Source organism: Diadema antillarum, unplaced genomic scaffold, assembly GCF_040938485.1.
Source record: "Diadema antillarum isolate AM-2024a unplaced genomic scaffold, OU_Dant_1.0 seq00000160_RagTag, whole genome shotgun sequence".
Classification (NCBI taxonomy): domain Eukaryota; kingdom Metazoa; phylum Echinodermata; class Echinoidea; order Diadematoida; family Diadematidae; genus Diadema; species Diadema antillarum.
The window spans coordinates 2541727-2559976 of NW_027271231.1; the positions used below are offsets into that span (position 1 = coordinate 2541727).

The 18250-nt window shown below is 37.6% G+C and overlaps 1 protein-coding gene across 1 annotated transcript in view; it reads left to right on the forward strand.

Annotated features, from left to right (window-relative positions):
• The first annotated feature begins 1929 nt into the window (after positions 1 to 1929).
• Positions 1930 to 18250, forward strand: part of LOC139727965 (rho GTPase-activating protein 45-like) — a 139416-nt gene continuing 123095 nt past the window's right edge. Inside the window, exon 1 of the mRNA XM_071638938.1 lies at positions 1930 to 2671. Coding sequence (XP_071495039.1) covers positions 2561 to 2671 — 111 coding nt within the window. The 5' untranslated portion in view covers positions 1930 to 2560. The remainder of the gene's footprint in view (positions 2672 to 18250) is intronic.

Consider the following 18250-nt stretch of genomic DNA (forward strand, 5'->3'; position numbering starts at 1 on the left):
AGAAAGAAAGAAATATCTCAATACATCGAAAATAAGCTTGAATTTCAACCAAAATTTTTGACGTGATCCCGACATCGTATGAAACAATGAAGGGCACATTCACGGTAGCGTAAAGTCTCAGCTAGAACATATTAAAATCTGGGAGAAATTCACCGAAGGGTAAGTGAGCTAGTGCTCGAGAAAGATAGTCGTGTCAATTTTCATTTGCAGAAAAACTGCACTCCCATAGAGATAACACGTAAACTGGTCAAATTTGACAAGATTACTTTCAATCCATTTTTACGAGGTGATGCTGATATCCAATCAAAGTTTTGTAATTTTATGTTTGCAAGAACATTAAATAAACTACAACATACTGAAATCTGGGTGAAAATTGATAAAGGATTGATAAGATACGCTTGACTAAATTTGAAATTTGATGACGTCATTTTGAAAATTTACTTTTTTTACTTTATTAAGAAATTTGATATCTTTTAATCATTTTGCCAGCATTACCACCCCATGAAATGGCATGTACAACTCATCAGCTTTCAAAATATGTAAAGAAAATGGGGGGTCACCGTCCATCCTGACGAGTAAAATCGGATTGAAAATTGGCGGTTTTTTGACATAGTTGCATTGTATATCGCCATTGACGCGCGCGCGGAATTTCAACTTTGACGGGCCCGTATGACCTCATATTGAGTCGGATTGACTTGAAACTTGGTAGAAATATTCCTTGACATTTCAAACATCCGATCCGTGTGAAAAAACGGGATATTTTTGTCGCATATGAGCTTTGCGTGCGTATATGCGCGCGCGCGTACGCGTCCGTCGATTTTTTCTGAAATACTCCAAATGACCTGAAACGTGTGCAAAACAATTTTGAGCTCGATTGGAGCATGTTAAAATTTCAACGCGCGCGTACGCGCTCATTTACCAAGATCGCGATACAAATTTTATGAGATATATCGGATAGAACTTGACTTGAACTATATGATATGTAAATCTTATTGAGAAATTCCATTCCATTAATGAGATACGAATGTGAACGTGATTTCAGATAATGACGTCATAGTGACGTCATGGTTGTCTGATCACAATGATACATTAGATCTGTCGTCCTTATGACGTGATACATATATGGTGTAAGTTTAAAAGTGATAGGTGAATGACTTTTTGAGTTAACCGCTGCACAACATTTGAGGAGAAAGAAATAAAGAAGAAAGATTCAGTACAGATACAATAGGTGATCCGAGAGGATACTCGGATCACCTAAAAACAAAGAATCCGTACAGATACAGAAGGTGATCCGAGAGGATACTCGGATCACCTAATTATACCATTTTATAGGCAAATTGTTCAATAATAATCTACATCAAAATAAAATGCTACCATAAACAAGTGGGACTGTTTCACGTCGATAAAACGCGCAAATACATGCATCAAATTGCACCATTTACAACATCAAAAGTTCTTACCGTGGGAGGGGGACACCCCCTCCCACACCCTCCCCCCCCCCCACCCCCCCCCCCCCCTCGCTCGCTCCGCTCGCTCGGGCTCGGTCGCTTCGCTCCCTCGCAGACTAACCGCCCCCCCCCCCCCCCTAAGATGAAATCCTGGCTACGCCGTTGCAAAGTTGCAAAGTTTTTAGAACAAAGTTCTCATATAGTTGATTGCTAATACACGAAGATGCATATACTTGACATCGTTAGGTGGCGTCCTAAAAACAGAGCTGTCCGAGGAGATCACATCCTGCCGCTCTGTTTACTAGTAGGTTGTACCGATAGTCGACTTCATCAATTATTCTCAGCATAAAGCTAGCAGCATACAGCTGGAATTTCCTTGGTCTCTAAACTCTGTGTGTGGACGGGAGAAGCCGGCGTGTCTAGGGACGTAGCTTATTCTAGGCAGCTGTCTGTTATGTGTCGCCTATAAAAGCCAAAGCAGGATCAGATGTTCTGCTTGACTGACTTTGTAATTTAAGAATTGGCAACACTGATAACTGGAAAAGAAGCGGGCAGATAAAAGACCTATCCAGCATTTTGCTACCTTCATTTGGAGTAACTGACGCGGTCTACCCTCTACAAACTAGGGAAGTTGAAGTATAAATTTTACTAGAGATTCTGTTGGTGCTGCCTTTACGGAAATACAGCTTGATCTACAAGGGTACCTAGACTTTCAAGATTTCAAACGTCACTTTTTCTTCTTCTCCATTTTGTTGAAAGTGAAAGTTTAGTGGAGTGGCTTATTGTTGACTTCACTGGTTGTTGTTCAGATCCTTTTAATTTGGATGGCTAGCTGTTAATAGTGTTATTAGCTGTCCAAGTCAACACTGGTCAAGGCACCACAACTACAACTTATAACAAGATCGAAAGGGGATTACGTGCCGCTTTCCATGTTCCCCATCCCATCGCATCGCAAAAGTCCGGACGAATATTGCATTCACAAGTGTTGACTAACCAGGCCGAACAGCAGGAATTTACGGAGTTATTTTCGGAACGTCTGCAGAGCGAATGGCGTACATATCCTGATGAGAGAGAGAGATATTCTAGCCTAGTCTCTCGCGAGGGATTTCACGATGTCTGTGAGCAAGAAACTCTTCTCCAGCTCAAAGAAGAAGAACAGGAATAGCCGTGCCGATGTCGACTTGGATTCCAGTATTGGGAGCTATGACGGGTCAGACCGACAGGTAAATAAACTCATTTTTCTTTGGTTTTGGTTTTGTTCAGTACCCACCCCTTTTGCCCCCCCCCCCCCCCCCCATCATACATGGCTGTATAAAATGTAGTAGAGCGACTCATGTATCTCCGCGTTATTAATATTATGATTACAGGGCTGCCAACACTGGGAACTAGTTGAGAGTGAGACTCCCATAGGCCAATGCTTTAATTTAGGAGTCAAAATAAGTGAGATCAATAGAAATGCATGCAAATGAAATAAAGTTTTAGAGACTAGAGTGAGAAAGGACCAAAATGAGTGAGTCTCACGCTCAATGCGTGAGAGTTGGCAGCCCTGTGATTATCAATTCCCTTATCCACACATTCACAATAATTAGTATCTTTTCAATTAACCCCGGCCGGCGCGGGGCGCTGTAACCAGTGTTGGGGTCGCTGGTGCAGTTACTTTTCAATGTATTTTTTGACACTATGGCAAGTAGCTATACTCACTCAGTCAATTGTTTGAAAACTGAGGTAGTGTCTAACTTTTTAGTTAGACTGACTACTTAGTACTAGCCATAGAATAGAGTACAAATTTGATGTTTCTCACTGCCCCTTTTCACCATGTTAGACTTTGGCAAAGTCCCCCATTTCTGAGTGAATCTGACATCATGCAAGCCATTCAATAACAAAATAGAAAAAAAAAATGCCAAGTATTACTGTAACAATAGACATAGCCACAACAAAAACATTCTGATCTTTTAGCCCCATAATGCCAGAAAGTGCAACAAGAATGAACAGAGAGCTGTGTTTGATCAGTCATGGAGCTATCTCACATACCGTACATTTCTCCATGCCTGATGGTTAAATGCAAGTTGGTGAAAGTTTGTTTGATCACTTTATAAAGTGCTTGTTAGATTTTAATACTTACAACTGTATTGAAGATCTCATCTCTTTGTAGAATATATCAAGGCAAGTTACAGCTGTACATGTTTTTTTCTCCTTTATCGTAGGGGAAAAAAGGAATTTCTGTTTTTAATTTTATCTGTATTCATTTATTTCACATTTATGTATGCTGCAAGTGTAAAGATGATGAATGGGATGATAATATGAAAAGAAGATTGTAGGGCAATTCCGCGGTTAGTAACGTTACATTTGAACAAATTTAGATATTTGTTTTTACTACTAAAATACTATTTATTCATTTCAAGTCAAGATTATGACAAAAACATGTTCATCTTTCCCAGGTTTATGATACAGAAAAAAAATGGATACAATCCACGAAATATTAGAATTGCTATGGCAACTTAAAGGGCTGGTTAGTAACGTTACGAAAAAAGGACATGACAAAAAAATCAATGTCTTGTAACAAAAAGTGTGCAAAAATTAAAGTTACTTCAAACAAAGTGTTGCATTAATTTCAATTATCGCATCATGACAAATGTTCACACAAATTTTTTTAGCAGTTCGACCAATAATTTCTTAGCTAGACCCCCAAAAGCATGGTTAGTAACGTTACGGTTTAATAGTAACGTTACATTTGTCCGGAGTAATTCCGCAGGTCATTTCACCCTTTTGTAATTGACAAAATGTCACATGACTTCTGGAGTACTTAAATGTATTCATCTTTTACCCTTTAGCAAAACTTTGAGGAAAAAATTTCAAAGGAACCCACTGTAATTTGCATTTAAGTGAATTTCAGCGTCCCCAGTCCCACATGTACATTTTCAATGATGGTTTTAGATCTCGCAAAATCAATAAATATGAAAAATAAAATCTACTGAATTTGAAAGACCTTAATGATTGGTGAACATCCACGGCATTAGTTGAAACCTAAATTAAAGAGTATGATAAAGAGGCACATTTCTTTTATCCATGTCATGTCCACCTAACTGCGGAATTGCCCTGTAGACTAATTTATCAAATCATAACATGCTGTATGAAAAGGCAGCAGGGTTGATTAGACTAGAAACTAGATAGTCTAGAGATAATTTCTCCATTATCAGAGGGGAAAAAAAGCTTAGGGAGGTCTATGTTTTTTTAATATTTCACATTATCTTCTGTAAAAATCAGGAATGTGATATGAAAAGAGAGAATAGCACAATTTCTGTTGTTTTATGACCTTCTTTCAGAGTGAATGATGTCAAATATAAAACAGGTTTTATCATGTCCAAACAGGTTATTCTTGGCAGATTTCATTGCATTGAATCCAGACCATATTTTTCAAAGACAACATCTTTGTGTGATAGTGTGTGTCTGTTTATGTAGGCCTATGGAATTCTACTCAGCAAAGCTTTAACCCCAGGCGTTGTTTTGTTTTGTTTTTAATCCGTTGAGGACGAGTCCAGAATATACTCGGGCAAGTGTCTAGATGGGTAATGCGTGTTGTAGCAAAATCAGCCCGTCCTCAACGGGTTAACTACCATTGACAAGCCGATGATCCAACATCCATGCAATCGCACAGCCACTTGCTTGATGGTGGTATAAAGCAGGATTTTTTTAATAAAGATATTCAGCTGGTGCTACCACTGCTCTTTAGTATTATCTACACTTACAGAAAGTTTGAAACAAGCAATAATATCAGTAGCAGTTTCTACATGAGTGGAAAGATCAAAAGACCCCCGTCATTTTGTGCAAAATACCTGGTACTACACCAGGGTTGTATAGTACATTGTAGGTCTTCAACAAAGTACTTTTTTGGAAGCATTGGGCTGTGAAGTTTATTATTTTGTTTGTGATCCTTTAGCCTTTGAGCATGAATAAGAAAAAAAGTTGTTTTGCTGGTTACCAGCTGTACATGTAGGTTTAGGATAAAGATTGATGAGCAAATGGTAACTGAAAGCTGCCCCCCCCCCCCCCCCATTCTCAAATACTTAAATTATACAGGATTTTCAACACGTAGATTGAGAAGCAGAAGTTAATATTCCTGAGTTCCGGTACTTGTGAATCAATTCCTTCAGTAGTCTCATTATGAATTGAAAGCACTGCATTGTGATCTTAGAGGTTCAGTGCAAACAGGAAATATATTTCATTCATTGTGCCATGAACTTAAAATAGCCGTTGTCTGCTGGGCAAGTGAGTGACATTGATCCAGAGATGATCATCAATCCCTACTCACAAAGATTCATATTCTTGTACATTTAAGAGGGATGGTATAGAATTGGTGAAGATGAGGATTGGGCTTTCAACTTTTTGCGAGATTTACCAAGAAACTACTTTATGTGAAATAGTACACAACATACCATTTCTAAGAGGAATTCAAAGTGTATGTGATGAAAATTGGTTTTGGAACCATTGGTTGAGACATCAAAAAACAGAGTAAAACAAAGGGATCATAATAAAAGGTGGGTCCCACCTTTTATTAGGATTGCTCAGTTTTGGATTTCTCAGCCTTTTCAAAACCAATCACATGCTCTTTCACATGTAATAAAAGGTGGGTCTCACCTTTTATTAGGATCACTCAGTTTTGGATTTCTCAGCCATTTCAAAACCAATCACACGCTCTTTCATATTTCATAAGAGGTTTCTCAAATGTTCATAGATCACACACATACACACAGGGTTAGAAATATGAATTTAGGTCTCAACCAAAACTATATGATCCCTTTAACTGTTTTTGAGATGAGAGCGATTCATACATTGTATAAGCAGCGTAATTTGAGAAGCTAAACTGCTTTCATTTCTTGCTTACTGGCTTCCATACACCTCCCTGCATACACAGAGAGCTTGAAGAGTTGAAGTGAAGAAAAAAATGACTGTGAAATTTCCAGTTAATTTCTTGGTCAGTACACACAGTACAAAGGATACAATACTTCCGTACTGAGTGCATGGCTTAAAAACACAACGTGAATGTGTGGAGGTAGTGGTACCAGTAACTCTAGCATGCTGTGGCAAAAACAAATACTGCATTAACTTTAAACAAAGGAGGAAGAGTGCACCATACTGTTTCACTATTAAAAAGAATGAAAAATACACTGATTTTGTAGTAGTGTATTAAAGTGCTGTAAACACAGCTGACCACCTACCAGGTATCTTGGGCTGTCAGAAACCATTACCTGACAAACATTAAATGCAAATTTTTTGGGTGCTTCACTGTTTACAGCTCTCCAAGGAGGAGGCAGGGAGTATTTTTGTTATTATTGAATGTGTAGCCTGCCATTTCTTTTTGAATGTGAATGAATGAATGAATGAATGAATGAATGATTTTTTTAAAAAAATCCAGTGTAATGATAATCATCGTATGTTTACAGTCATATTCAGTTACACACAAGTTCATTGAGGCTACAGGTACAACTTGCAAGATTAGTGTACTGTACAGTGTAATCACAGATAAACTGCAAGTGTCTATTAAAGTTACATAATGGCATACTGTTGAAGCTTTGTTTTGTTTTGTTTATTTTTCATCAGAGAAGATGGCTGGATAGCCCATATAAAGATTGTCTATTAAAGTACATGTAACAGTGTAGTTTTGCTTGATAAAATCAGCTGGGTTTCAACCAGACATTTTGCCCTTTCTACGAAAGGTGGAGTGAACAGAGCTTCACTGATTTCTGCTGTAATTCCCATAATGGACACAGGGACAATGGCTGGTCAGCCAGGTGGACAAGTACCTTGATGATCTGGCTAGCTTACTCACAGAGGCTTATGTATGCCCTGGTCAGTTGTCCATTTTCGTGGGCCGCTCAAGCTTGTTGAATTGTCTGGTATTGCAGGGGATTTTAGGTGGCTTATAGAACCTCCCTGAACAAGCAGGACAGCCTGAATTGTTGCCCTGTTTCACAAATGTGTGAATGAAATGCCAAAAGCTTGGGAATACCAAGGAGCTGCAGCTGACTACAAGAAGTTTCGTATCTTAAAGCAGGGAAGTGGGCAAAGTTGATCAAAGGAAAGTTTTAAATGTCAACTCATCAAGTTCATTTTGCCCCAATATACAATGTAGGGCCTGCAACACAGTCACTGTATACACCTGTACATGTATTGTCCAATACTCCAGGTCAGTTTCTCTAAAGTCTCTTGTGAACAAGGTACAAAAATATGTTGGAATTAGGCCTAATCTTTTTTGATACATAGAAATGAGATCAATTTAAGGCAGCCAACAGGTTAGCCATTTCAAGGATGAATCAGAAATGGAAATTAGAAGGCCAAGTTCTATCATACATATTGTACAATCTGCTGAATGTAAGGTTTTGTTTTTCACTACATGTTTGGAGGATTTGCAATATGTGGGCTCTGATCAACTTCTGATACAATTTGTTCATACGTTTGTATGTTTAATGATATATTTATCTATATACATAGCACTTTGTCCTTTCCTTGGATCTTTCACAGTTACTGTTTTGGGGCATTCTGGACATTGCCTTGTCAAGTTGTCACACATCAGATGCTGAGAAATTTGTACAACATTGTATGATCTTACCGTCACTGATGCCTCAGTGCTTTTTCAGGACCATTTTTTTTCTTTTCTTCCATTGCTTCCTTATTGTACCCTGAGTGTTTGAAACTTTAAATAAAAAGCATCTTAAGATAAGGATAACAGTGTGATACAATAAAGATGTTTTATTCTAGATTCAAGAGTTTAATCCTATTGTCCCTCTCTCCAAATAACAACAACAACAACAAGCAAACAAACAGACAAACAAAACATTGTAACATACAGAGGGTGAGTACATGAAAAGAGGATTCGAAAAGCCATCTCAAATTGAGTCTTTTTATTTGAAATTTTGTTTTAAAAAATGGCAAAGCGGAAAACCTTTGGCATGCGCTTCATACCCGACGTATTTTGGTACAAAATAAAATACTGAAAGACTTGAAGACTTGCTCAGGTGTCATTTTCCCAGTACGATAATGAACAATATGTAGATTAGTGTAGACCTGGGGGGTGTTTCATCAACGTTTGTCAGTGCTGACAATTTCAGCAAAATCCTTGGTTTTGATTGGCTGAGATGCTCTGGTCACTGACTGTTACTATGGTGATTCAAGTTGTCAGCACTGACAAACGTTGATGAAACACCCCCCAGGCATTTCAAACCACAGCAACAAGTGGAAACCCCAAGAAGTTACAGTCTGAATGTAGGAGATGTCTTTGATGAATCGATAGATTACTCTGTGCAATGATATACAAGGTACAATTTTGTATTTATAAAGAACTTTGTACAGGTGTGTGTAATGTGGCTAAAATAGTTCTCCTTCATATTGTCTGTGAAAAATCCCTTGGGGTCCATCTCTTCCTGTGATACTGACAAGACAGCATCCACCAGTTGTCAATGAAAGCTATTAAGAAGTCAGTGTCAAAGCGATGACATTGTCAATAAACCTGACACCAACCATGAGTGCCCCTTTTTTCAAATGTGATGTGCCCGAGACTGCTTTCATTTTCAGGGTACATACACTGTACCCATAACCAGAAGGACACAAATGAAAGCAGTAAATTCATTACATGTTATAACCAAGCAATACATTTATCATTAAAGATGTGAGTGGAAAGCAGGAAATGTATCAAATGCTGTTTTTACATCAAATGTGGCATAAACCCCGTTTACAGTGCGGGGCTGGGCTGAGTCGCAGCCGAGCCCAGCCTTAAATACGGGGCTGAGCCCCGCAATTTTGTTTTTCAAATGCTCAACACAGAGGAAATCTTACACTGTGTAGATATTCGTACAAAAGTTACATGTTGTGCAAACAGAGGCATGATTTCTGTGTGCACAACATGTAAAGAACACTTTTCATGGTTTTACAAAGAGCTAAAATTTTGTTGACATAAGCAGTCATTTTAGGTTCTGGTAAAGGGCAAGTCCAAGATAAGGTCCCCTCAGAAGGCAAAATTTCATCTTTGCTCAATATTGACATGTTTGGTATCATTTTGAAGCTTATGAGTTGAAGTTTTGATTTCCATGGAGGAAAAAAATTATATTATGTAAATTTATGCAAATTTCAGGGGCTTCATTTGCATAAATGTGAAACACAGCGTTACGTATGGGACATTTATAAAAATTCATATTAATTCAAAGGAAAGCAAATGATATTTGATTAATATGTGGACATAAGAAGTTCATCAAATAGTTTAACTTGGTATGAAAATTTAGGGATTATGCAAATGATTATGCAAATTAGCTCGTGTCCTATCATGAGATGTCCCATACGTAACAAATTGAGGTCATTTTTTTAGGTTTTTTCTGAAATTGCTAAGGTTATTTTAATTCCCTTTTGGAAAGTTCTAATTTATTGTTTAGAGAAATTAAATACCATAGAAAAAAGAAAAAACAGCAAAAGGAATATTTTTTATGAGGCGTTGAAATAATGTTACGTATGGGACAAATGCGTTACGTATGGGACATCCTCATACATAATGCATGTGAATGCATGTAGCTAGCTGGGAAGGTCTCTCAGTACACAAATGGTCAACCATCCTGAAGAAAGCATCCCAACATTGTAACTACTTTTTGAGTTATAGACACTTTAAACAATACATGTACTTGACTGAACAATTTTCAGAAAGGGGGAGTGGAAAATGGCAAAATACACAATGAAAAATCAGCATTAAAGGGATGGTATGATTTTTTGTAGAAATGGGGATTCAGTTTTCAACATTTGATGAGATGATTGGAAACCAATCATATGAATTACTAAAGAGCATACAATCCTAAGACAAGAGGAATTCAAAGTTTAGTAATGGAGATCCAATTTGAAATGGTTGTGATATAAATATAAAAAAAAAATAAAGTAAAATGATTTTTTTTTAATTGCAAGTGATACAAAAATTGTCCTTATTCAGGTTTCAATAATAGCCATGACAAAATTCATGGGTATACATACTGAGGTGTGACTCGAATCAATGACCTGACTGCTAGACAGACATCATATATCTACTCGATCACTGAGGTTCCATGCAGCAGGTATTGCTTATTTATAAAAATTAATATTTCTTGTGTCAAGTTTTTTTTTATTGAAACAAAATGGCAAACTGGCCATCATCAATGGAAGTAAACACTTTAAACTATTCAATTTTTCAGTAGTAACTATCCTGATAGAAATAGGGCATACACGTGTACATACTCCGGTTAGTCATAAAAATATAGAATATGATTAAATATGATTATGATGGTAAATATTTGGGGAATATTGTTCCCTTGTCAATCTGAATCAGTATTTGAGTAGTTTCAACTGATTCCATTTCAATAATTATGCAAAAAAAAATTTATTTATGGGTATTTTGCAAAATTATTTTGCAAAATACCCATAAACATGTCTCTCCACACACTAAACGAATGGGGGACAAAGGGCATGCATACTCAGGTTGGTCATAAAAATACAAAAATATGATTGAATATGATTAGGATGGTGAATATTTGGGGAATATTGTTTCCTTGACAATCTGGATCACTATTTGAGTAGTTTCAACTGATTTTACTTCAATAATTATGCAAAATACCCATAAACATGGTTCTTCACACACTAAATGAATGGGGGACAAACTGTCCCATACGTAACTGTCCCATACGTAACACGTCATGTCTGTCTTTAATTAGAACCTGTAATTAGAGCTTTTTACCTAATGACACGAAACTTACCTGTGATAATCTTGAGTGTTGTGACTTTCATCACAGTGAGTTACAAGTTGTAGAATGAAATACTTTCAGAGAGTTTTGAGGTTGAAAAAAATGTTCAAAAAAACAAAATTTTTCTGGTCCCATACGTAACGGCACTTATTTTCTCTTCTAGAATATAATTGTGAGGGTCATTTTTCTCAATTTTTTGCATGATTATACTTCTCCTAGATATCAATCACCATGATAAAGTTTAATATGATCAAAAGCCATTAACACTATTTTTCAGGTCATAAAAGTCTCTGAATGTCTCCTACGTAACGCGCGTGTTATCTTGGACTTGCCCCAAAAAGCTATTTGTCTTTAATTCATCACTCAGATAGTTCCATATCATTTGAGTTTTAGTGACGGAGATGCATTTAATTCAATTCAATTCAATTTCATCTTTATTGTCCAATCTGGAAATTAATTTTGCTCAAGTCATGTACACATATAACAGTTACACTTAAGTCATACATTGTCATGTATACCTGTATAAAAACATTAACTCATATTATCCTCAGATTAGTGACTCTGATCTTTAGATGTATTCAATAAAGGATTCTGTAGTAATTTTGTTTTTATTTTTGTTTGTTTTGTAAATTTGTTTTTGCTTTAAAAGGTACAACATGTACATGTAACTCCTCCATAAAGTTCTCCATAATTCCCACCTTTAGAACACCTCCCCCCCCCCCCCCAGAAATATTCCAGGGCAGCCATCCACACTGCTCGTCTACACCATAAGGTGGACAGTTTGTAAGCAGTGTAAAAAAAAGGTCAATTTCTTGTAGACTGTATAAGATAGTGAATCATAAAGCATCTAGGCAGGGGGAATTTCCTCTGGCGCAGACAATTTTCGGTCACCAAGTGAGGGTCAGAAAAAGTCACAGGCACAGCATGATTGCAGTCACTTCTCTAACATATACTGTGCACGTACACGTGTCATGCTGAATGAAGCTGCCCATGAATCTCTGCAGCTTAATGCTTCCTTAAAAAAAAAACCAACAACAACAACAACAACAACAACTGTATAATCAAAATATCTGTCTCTTTTTTCTTTTTCCCCCCAAACAGAATCTCTGGACATTTATGAAAGTGGTAGTGTGGACTTGAATAAAGCAAATGGAAGAATTAAGTGATATTTAACAAATTAATGCATGACCTCCCTGGTGACATCGGCTTTGAGCGAATCTTATTGTTTGTTCATGTGTGTGTGTGTGTGTGTGTACACATGTGTACCTGTCTAAAAATGGCAAAACACTACTAGTCAAGTGATCACTGGACTTGCAATGCTTCGTTTTGACCAGTTGCTTTAAATACAAGTTTTGGAGCTAGACCGGTATAAAGGGCTATGAAAACAATTGAGCCATTGCTGCACACAGTCTCTCCTCTTTAAAATGAAAAGTGTAGATTCTGTGCCTTCTCTCCCTCACCCCCCCCCCCCCCCACCCCACCCCACCCCGTCACGCTCTCTGTCTCTAATCACTCTATGCCATACATACTGGCATGCAGAAAACAAAAAGAAAAATTGCCAAAATATGGAATTGTATCTCAAGCTGTCCTTTTCTTGTTGTTTTCAAGGTCTACCAGGTTATAGAAATTAGCATTATACTCCTGTAATTCTGCTATGTCCAACAGGTTGTTTGTATATTAAAAAATTCATAGATGCTTCTTTTCCTACTCTAGTAATGAACCATTTTATTCACCTGCTCCTTCCACTGTAGTTTTTGGCTGGAATTCACTTAAAAATAGCATTCACCAGTTGTTGCTAGGTAGGGCAAGCGGAGGGCAAGTTCTGTCTTATGGTTTTAAATTTAAAAGGCAATCTGTTTTGGAACAAAGCTTGCATACTCATAGAATTTGAATACATCACAGAAACAGTCTATTGTGGGAGCTGAGTATGTAGTATGATGAATCATTCATTGTTTGATAATACTCTCTCATACTAGACACAAAAAGTTACCTTTTTCTTAAGAGTGGGAATGTCTCCCTGGGTTAGCAATAGGCCTTGGGTACCCTTTTTGCCTTTCATGACACACCTACAAGTGTAGCAAAACTTTCCTCCCCCGCTTGATGCCAACTGCATTTCCTGGTAGGGTTCTATTCTCAAGCAGGTGTTGTCCGCAATTGTTACATTCACTCCAGTGAAGTCAGGAAGCATGTGTATAGCAAGCTTGTGATGTTGATTTGAATGCTGCAGTTTAAAGCAGATGAGACTTTAAGAGAGGCCTCATTTCTGTCTCGTCGTGTGTCGCAGCTCAGTTTCTCCGCACACCATAATTTGCAGTTGGGGCGCACAATTGTAGAGTCCTGATCAGGTGAGTGCATTTTATGAACTTCTAAAAGCTACAGATACTCCATATCACAAACATTTCAGAGTGATGTTTTAAAATTGTAATGTGGGTGTGAATTTTCATATCACACTGATGATGTTACTTTGTGAATATTTAGCTCTGTATTATACTGGGGAATTCTACAGACTGTTTGTGAGATAAGATGGAGATGTTTGTTCCTTGGCAAGGTGATATAAAATGCATATATATTTCACCCAGTTTGATGCGTGATACAAACATACCACATGCCAATGGCAGGCCAGTTAGGGTGAGCAATGATGGACTGTCTTTATAAAGGGATACCATTTTATCATCTTTGCTTCAGTCAGCATGCAGTGTATATCGCATTTATCAATGTATACATACTTGTACTTGAGTTCCTATCTGAAGGATTATGCCACACCTACTTTTCCCTGAACAGAAGTACCGGTACTAAAGTCGTGTAATTGCCTACAGTAGTACAGTGCAGCTTCTTTTGCTAACATGGTCATTACAAATTGTACATGTCAATTTTCCCGTTCAATTTGGACTTGACTTTAATTGCCCCTAGATACCCATAATTTGCATGTACTGGGAGTGACTAGAACACAGAACAGTAGATGCATCTCGTAGACTGTATAGTGCTGCTGTACAAACCAGTGGTAGTGATTAATTCTTCAAGGCATGCTTTCTCAGACTTTGGCCAATTCATCACTATCAATGCTAGCTGTAGGTCTATCAGTAAAATCATGAAATGCACAGACTTATCCACCTGCTGTAAGATGTACAACCAGTATGTGGCCCAAACAGAATTTATGCATTTTTAATGTTGTGAGACATTTTGGCTTCCACGTACTGTATAGAATAGATCACGTCAGCTGAATGGTATCGATAGAAATCATGTCATTGCTGTGTATGCTCCATCTGCCTGCTTCAGACTCTCAGACAATCACTGATCTCCCCCCTTATGGCCATGTAAAAGTATTTGCCGTATAGCACGCATGTAATTAATGTACCCCACACTTATCATGAATTCATAGGTGTTTTTCTTCATAATGTCCCTACTGAAACAGCATGGGCCTAGATATTAAATTCTTTTCAAGTCTAAAATGCGCTATGTAAGAATTTGCTGTTATTATCATCAAACCAATGGGGGTAGTATAATTGTGAGATTATGACATTTTAGCAGTTTTATAAACATTTGGTCTAAAAGCATATGAAAGTGTAATATTCCATATATTACTCTGAATTTTAAAGTGTAATTCCAAATTTGCTGGAACATCCATCATTATTGTATGTGTATTGGATAGAACTCCATGTGGATTAGCTTTTTAAAGCCAATTCAAACTTTGAGTTAAATTGCACTATTAAAAATGTATGCATTGCATCACAACAATATTTCAAAGCTTCCCAGAGTCTTTTGAATCAAAACAGCATTGATAATGAGCAATGCTCCTTCCCTCACACTGTAGAAATGACACTTCTCCAGCTGAGCTCATCAACAAAATGATTACCGGATGTGCCTGCTTGTACGAGATCGATACGAGAATGTACGAGAATGATAAATCACTCGGACTCGGGTTTCTACGGGAGTGTCGTAATTTAATCTTGTCTTCTTTCGTCGCAACTCATTCCAATCCATTTCACTCTGTGAAAACTGTAACAGAGAATGATATAAACAAAGGCATATACAATCTAATTAATACCTGTGTTAACATACTGGCATAAATGAATGGCTCATTTCATGTGTATGCATAGAAAGATAAGGCGCTGTTTGTACCAATAAATGCATCTTATAAATTAACACTCAGTATCTGATTCTTTACTTGTGTGTCTTGTTCGCATTTATCTGACTCGAACCTCAACTCTATCTATATCGTTTCCATAGTAAACCTTTGCTTTCTCTCAGAAAACTCTATCATTATCAGTGACACCGATATTAATGAATGAATGGGAATTTCTTGTCCCGATTTAACTCATATCAGTATGACTTGAATGAGCCCTTTAAACTGTCGCAATCCTTTACGTCCTTTGTTTGAACAAGTTTCTTATTAACCTTCATATGGTAATCCTTTATACTAAATCATGCATCTTTCACTCGAGATACCAATAAATCAATATTACTTGTCTCTTTTTACATAGATGAATATTCATGATTTAAGAATCAGAGTTGCCAAGTAAGGGTAGCACCAAATGTTTCAGCATTGGCAGCTGAAAATGTTGTAAAAATAAAATAAACCTATAACAGCACCATAAATTGCCTTTGAAGACCAGAACTTCATTACGGCCTTCATCATTCTTCTCAAGTTTAGTTAGAATAATTTCAGTGCTGTTTTACTTGGCAGCCTTGACATGTACAATCTAAACAAATATCTGTATGTGACTTTGGCTTGACCTTGAGCCTGATTCATTTGACATTCAACTTTCACACATACACAAACGTGTTCTCCCATTGAAGAGGAAACTTTCACTTATCTAGGTTTTACCAACCAAACTGCAAGTGCTGTTGCATAATCGTGTTCTTACACTCAACCTAAATTTCTGTAATGTACAATGTACATAAGCGTACTTCGGTCAAGCGAAGCACACACGCATACTGCGGTACACATTCTGTCACTGACTACGGTAACATTGCACAAATGATAGTCAAATTTATACATCTTTAGAAACATAATTTCAACAAATGCTTTAGAAAGGAGTAAATTACTGACCTCCGTGCCTATATTTGTCGGTTTGGATTTACCAGGATTCAGGATTCTCAAGATAATCCTGGATTTTCTCGTTGCAAACAGGGCGAGTCGTTCATTGCGACATCACGAATTTCAGTCTCCGTAGATGGCGCTGTGAATTATGCGTATCTCGTAATTTGCGAGATAATTAAATTGATCAAACTTTACATGGCTCCTTTAAATTAGGTAACTAATTTACTCTTTCGTGAAGATTGATAAATTAAGAGTATAACCTGGCATACATGTATCATGCAATATACCAAACAGATTTTACATCATAGACTGAGTTGTCACATGATATCAATTATGTAATCCAGCATACAAATACAGTTAACTCTGCATAAATCAACGTTTCATGAGTCGAACAATCGTCCCAATTGCCTTTTTACAAAGGCAGTTGAATCATCATTTTGATATCCTCTATAACGGTGACCTGGTATACCTTTTGTGCAAATGTACATAGTACATGCAAATGTGCAATGTGACTCATTTGCTAGAAATACTAAATGCAATGGAAGCTCGATATAACGAGGTCCTTGGGTGGACCGAATTACCTTGTCATAGCAAGAATATCTTATACATATATCAAATCATTACATAGAGAGGTAGGACCAGAATAACACTGTGGTATCTCAGATCTCTTTACACTGATTTTCCACTGTATACTAGTATTTCAAGTGCAATTTATACACATAGATCAAACCTGTAGTCTTGAAACTAGTCACTATCTCAAGCAATCTCTTAGTCTGAGCTTCAGACCTTGCTTACCCCTTTTCAGATTAAATGATCAATTAGTCTGTACTTTCAGACCAGTTTTACATTTACAATTATAAAACCAAAACAAACCATTCAGTTTTTCGATAGTCTTTCAGGCAGACTTCAGATATAGAAATTTGATCAATATTTAGTTAGTCCAAAGAAATTAAATTTTAACATCAAACGATTATTTAGTCTTACTTGACAATCAACACAAAGTGGTTGATATTTTGAAAGTCTCAAATTCAGCATACTTAGTTTCTTGTAACATATTGCAATAGTATATAAATTCAGACCCTAAATAAGCAATAAATAACATTTCATTGCTTTCAACTGTCTTAACTACATCTATGGCTCCTTGGTAGGGAATTCTTCCTGGTCTTCCTGAGCCAATAAAGTTACTAGTTTATGTATTGGTCTCTCTAGAGTCTGCATAGCTTGTGTGCGCTTTCCAGTTCTATTCAATTTAGCGTCCGCGATGACCAACTTTACCTTACGCACAAGTCCATCTTCAGAAGGGAATGTTTCGGTGATTCTACCGAGTAACCACCGATTTCGCGGAGTGTTCTCATCTTTAACTATCACGATGTCACCAACCTGGGCTTCGCGTTTAGGATGCACCCATTTCTGTCGCGACTGTAGATTCTGCAAGAACTCTTTCTTCCAGCGACACCAGAACTCGTTTAACAGGTGCTGAACCCTTCTCCAGCGCTTTCTGGAATACAAGTCCTCTCGAACGAAATGTCCAGGCGGGGGTAGAAGAACCCTTGTTTTCATTGTCAACAGATGATTTGGCGTAATCGGTTCAGGATACCCAGGATCATACAGGTTATCGACTGTCAATGGTCTCCCATTCACTATGGCGGCAGCTTCACACATGAACGTCCGTAGACTCTCATCATCAAGCTGATGGCCAGCTTGATGCATCAACCCATCCAGAGCTTGTCGTATTGAGCGGATCTGCCGCTCCCAACTGCCTCCCATATGACTGGCGGAAGGCACGTTGAAGTTGAAGTTGATAAAGTCACATCCCTCTCTCATCAGAAAGTCCTTCACCTTCTCGTGGTTCGTCTGAGCCCATCGTTTGAATTCTGCTTCTGCACCAATGAAATTGGTACCTCTATCAGACCTGAGTTGACGTACTGGCCCTCTTGTTGACAGGAAACGTCGTAAGGCGTTAATGAAGGCGTCTGTAGATAAGGAATTCAATGTCTCGATATGCACAGCCCTGG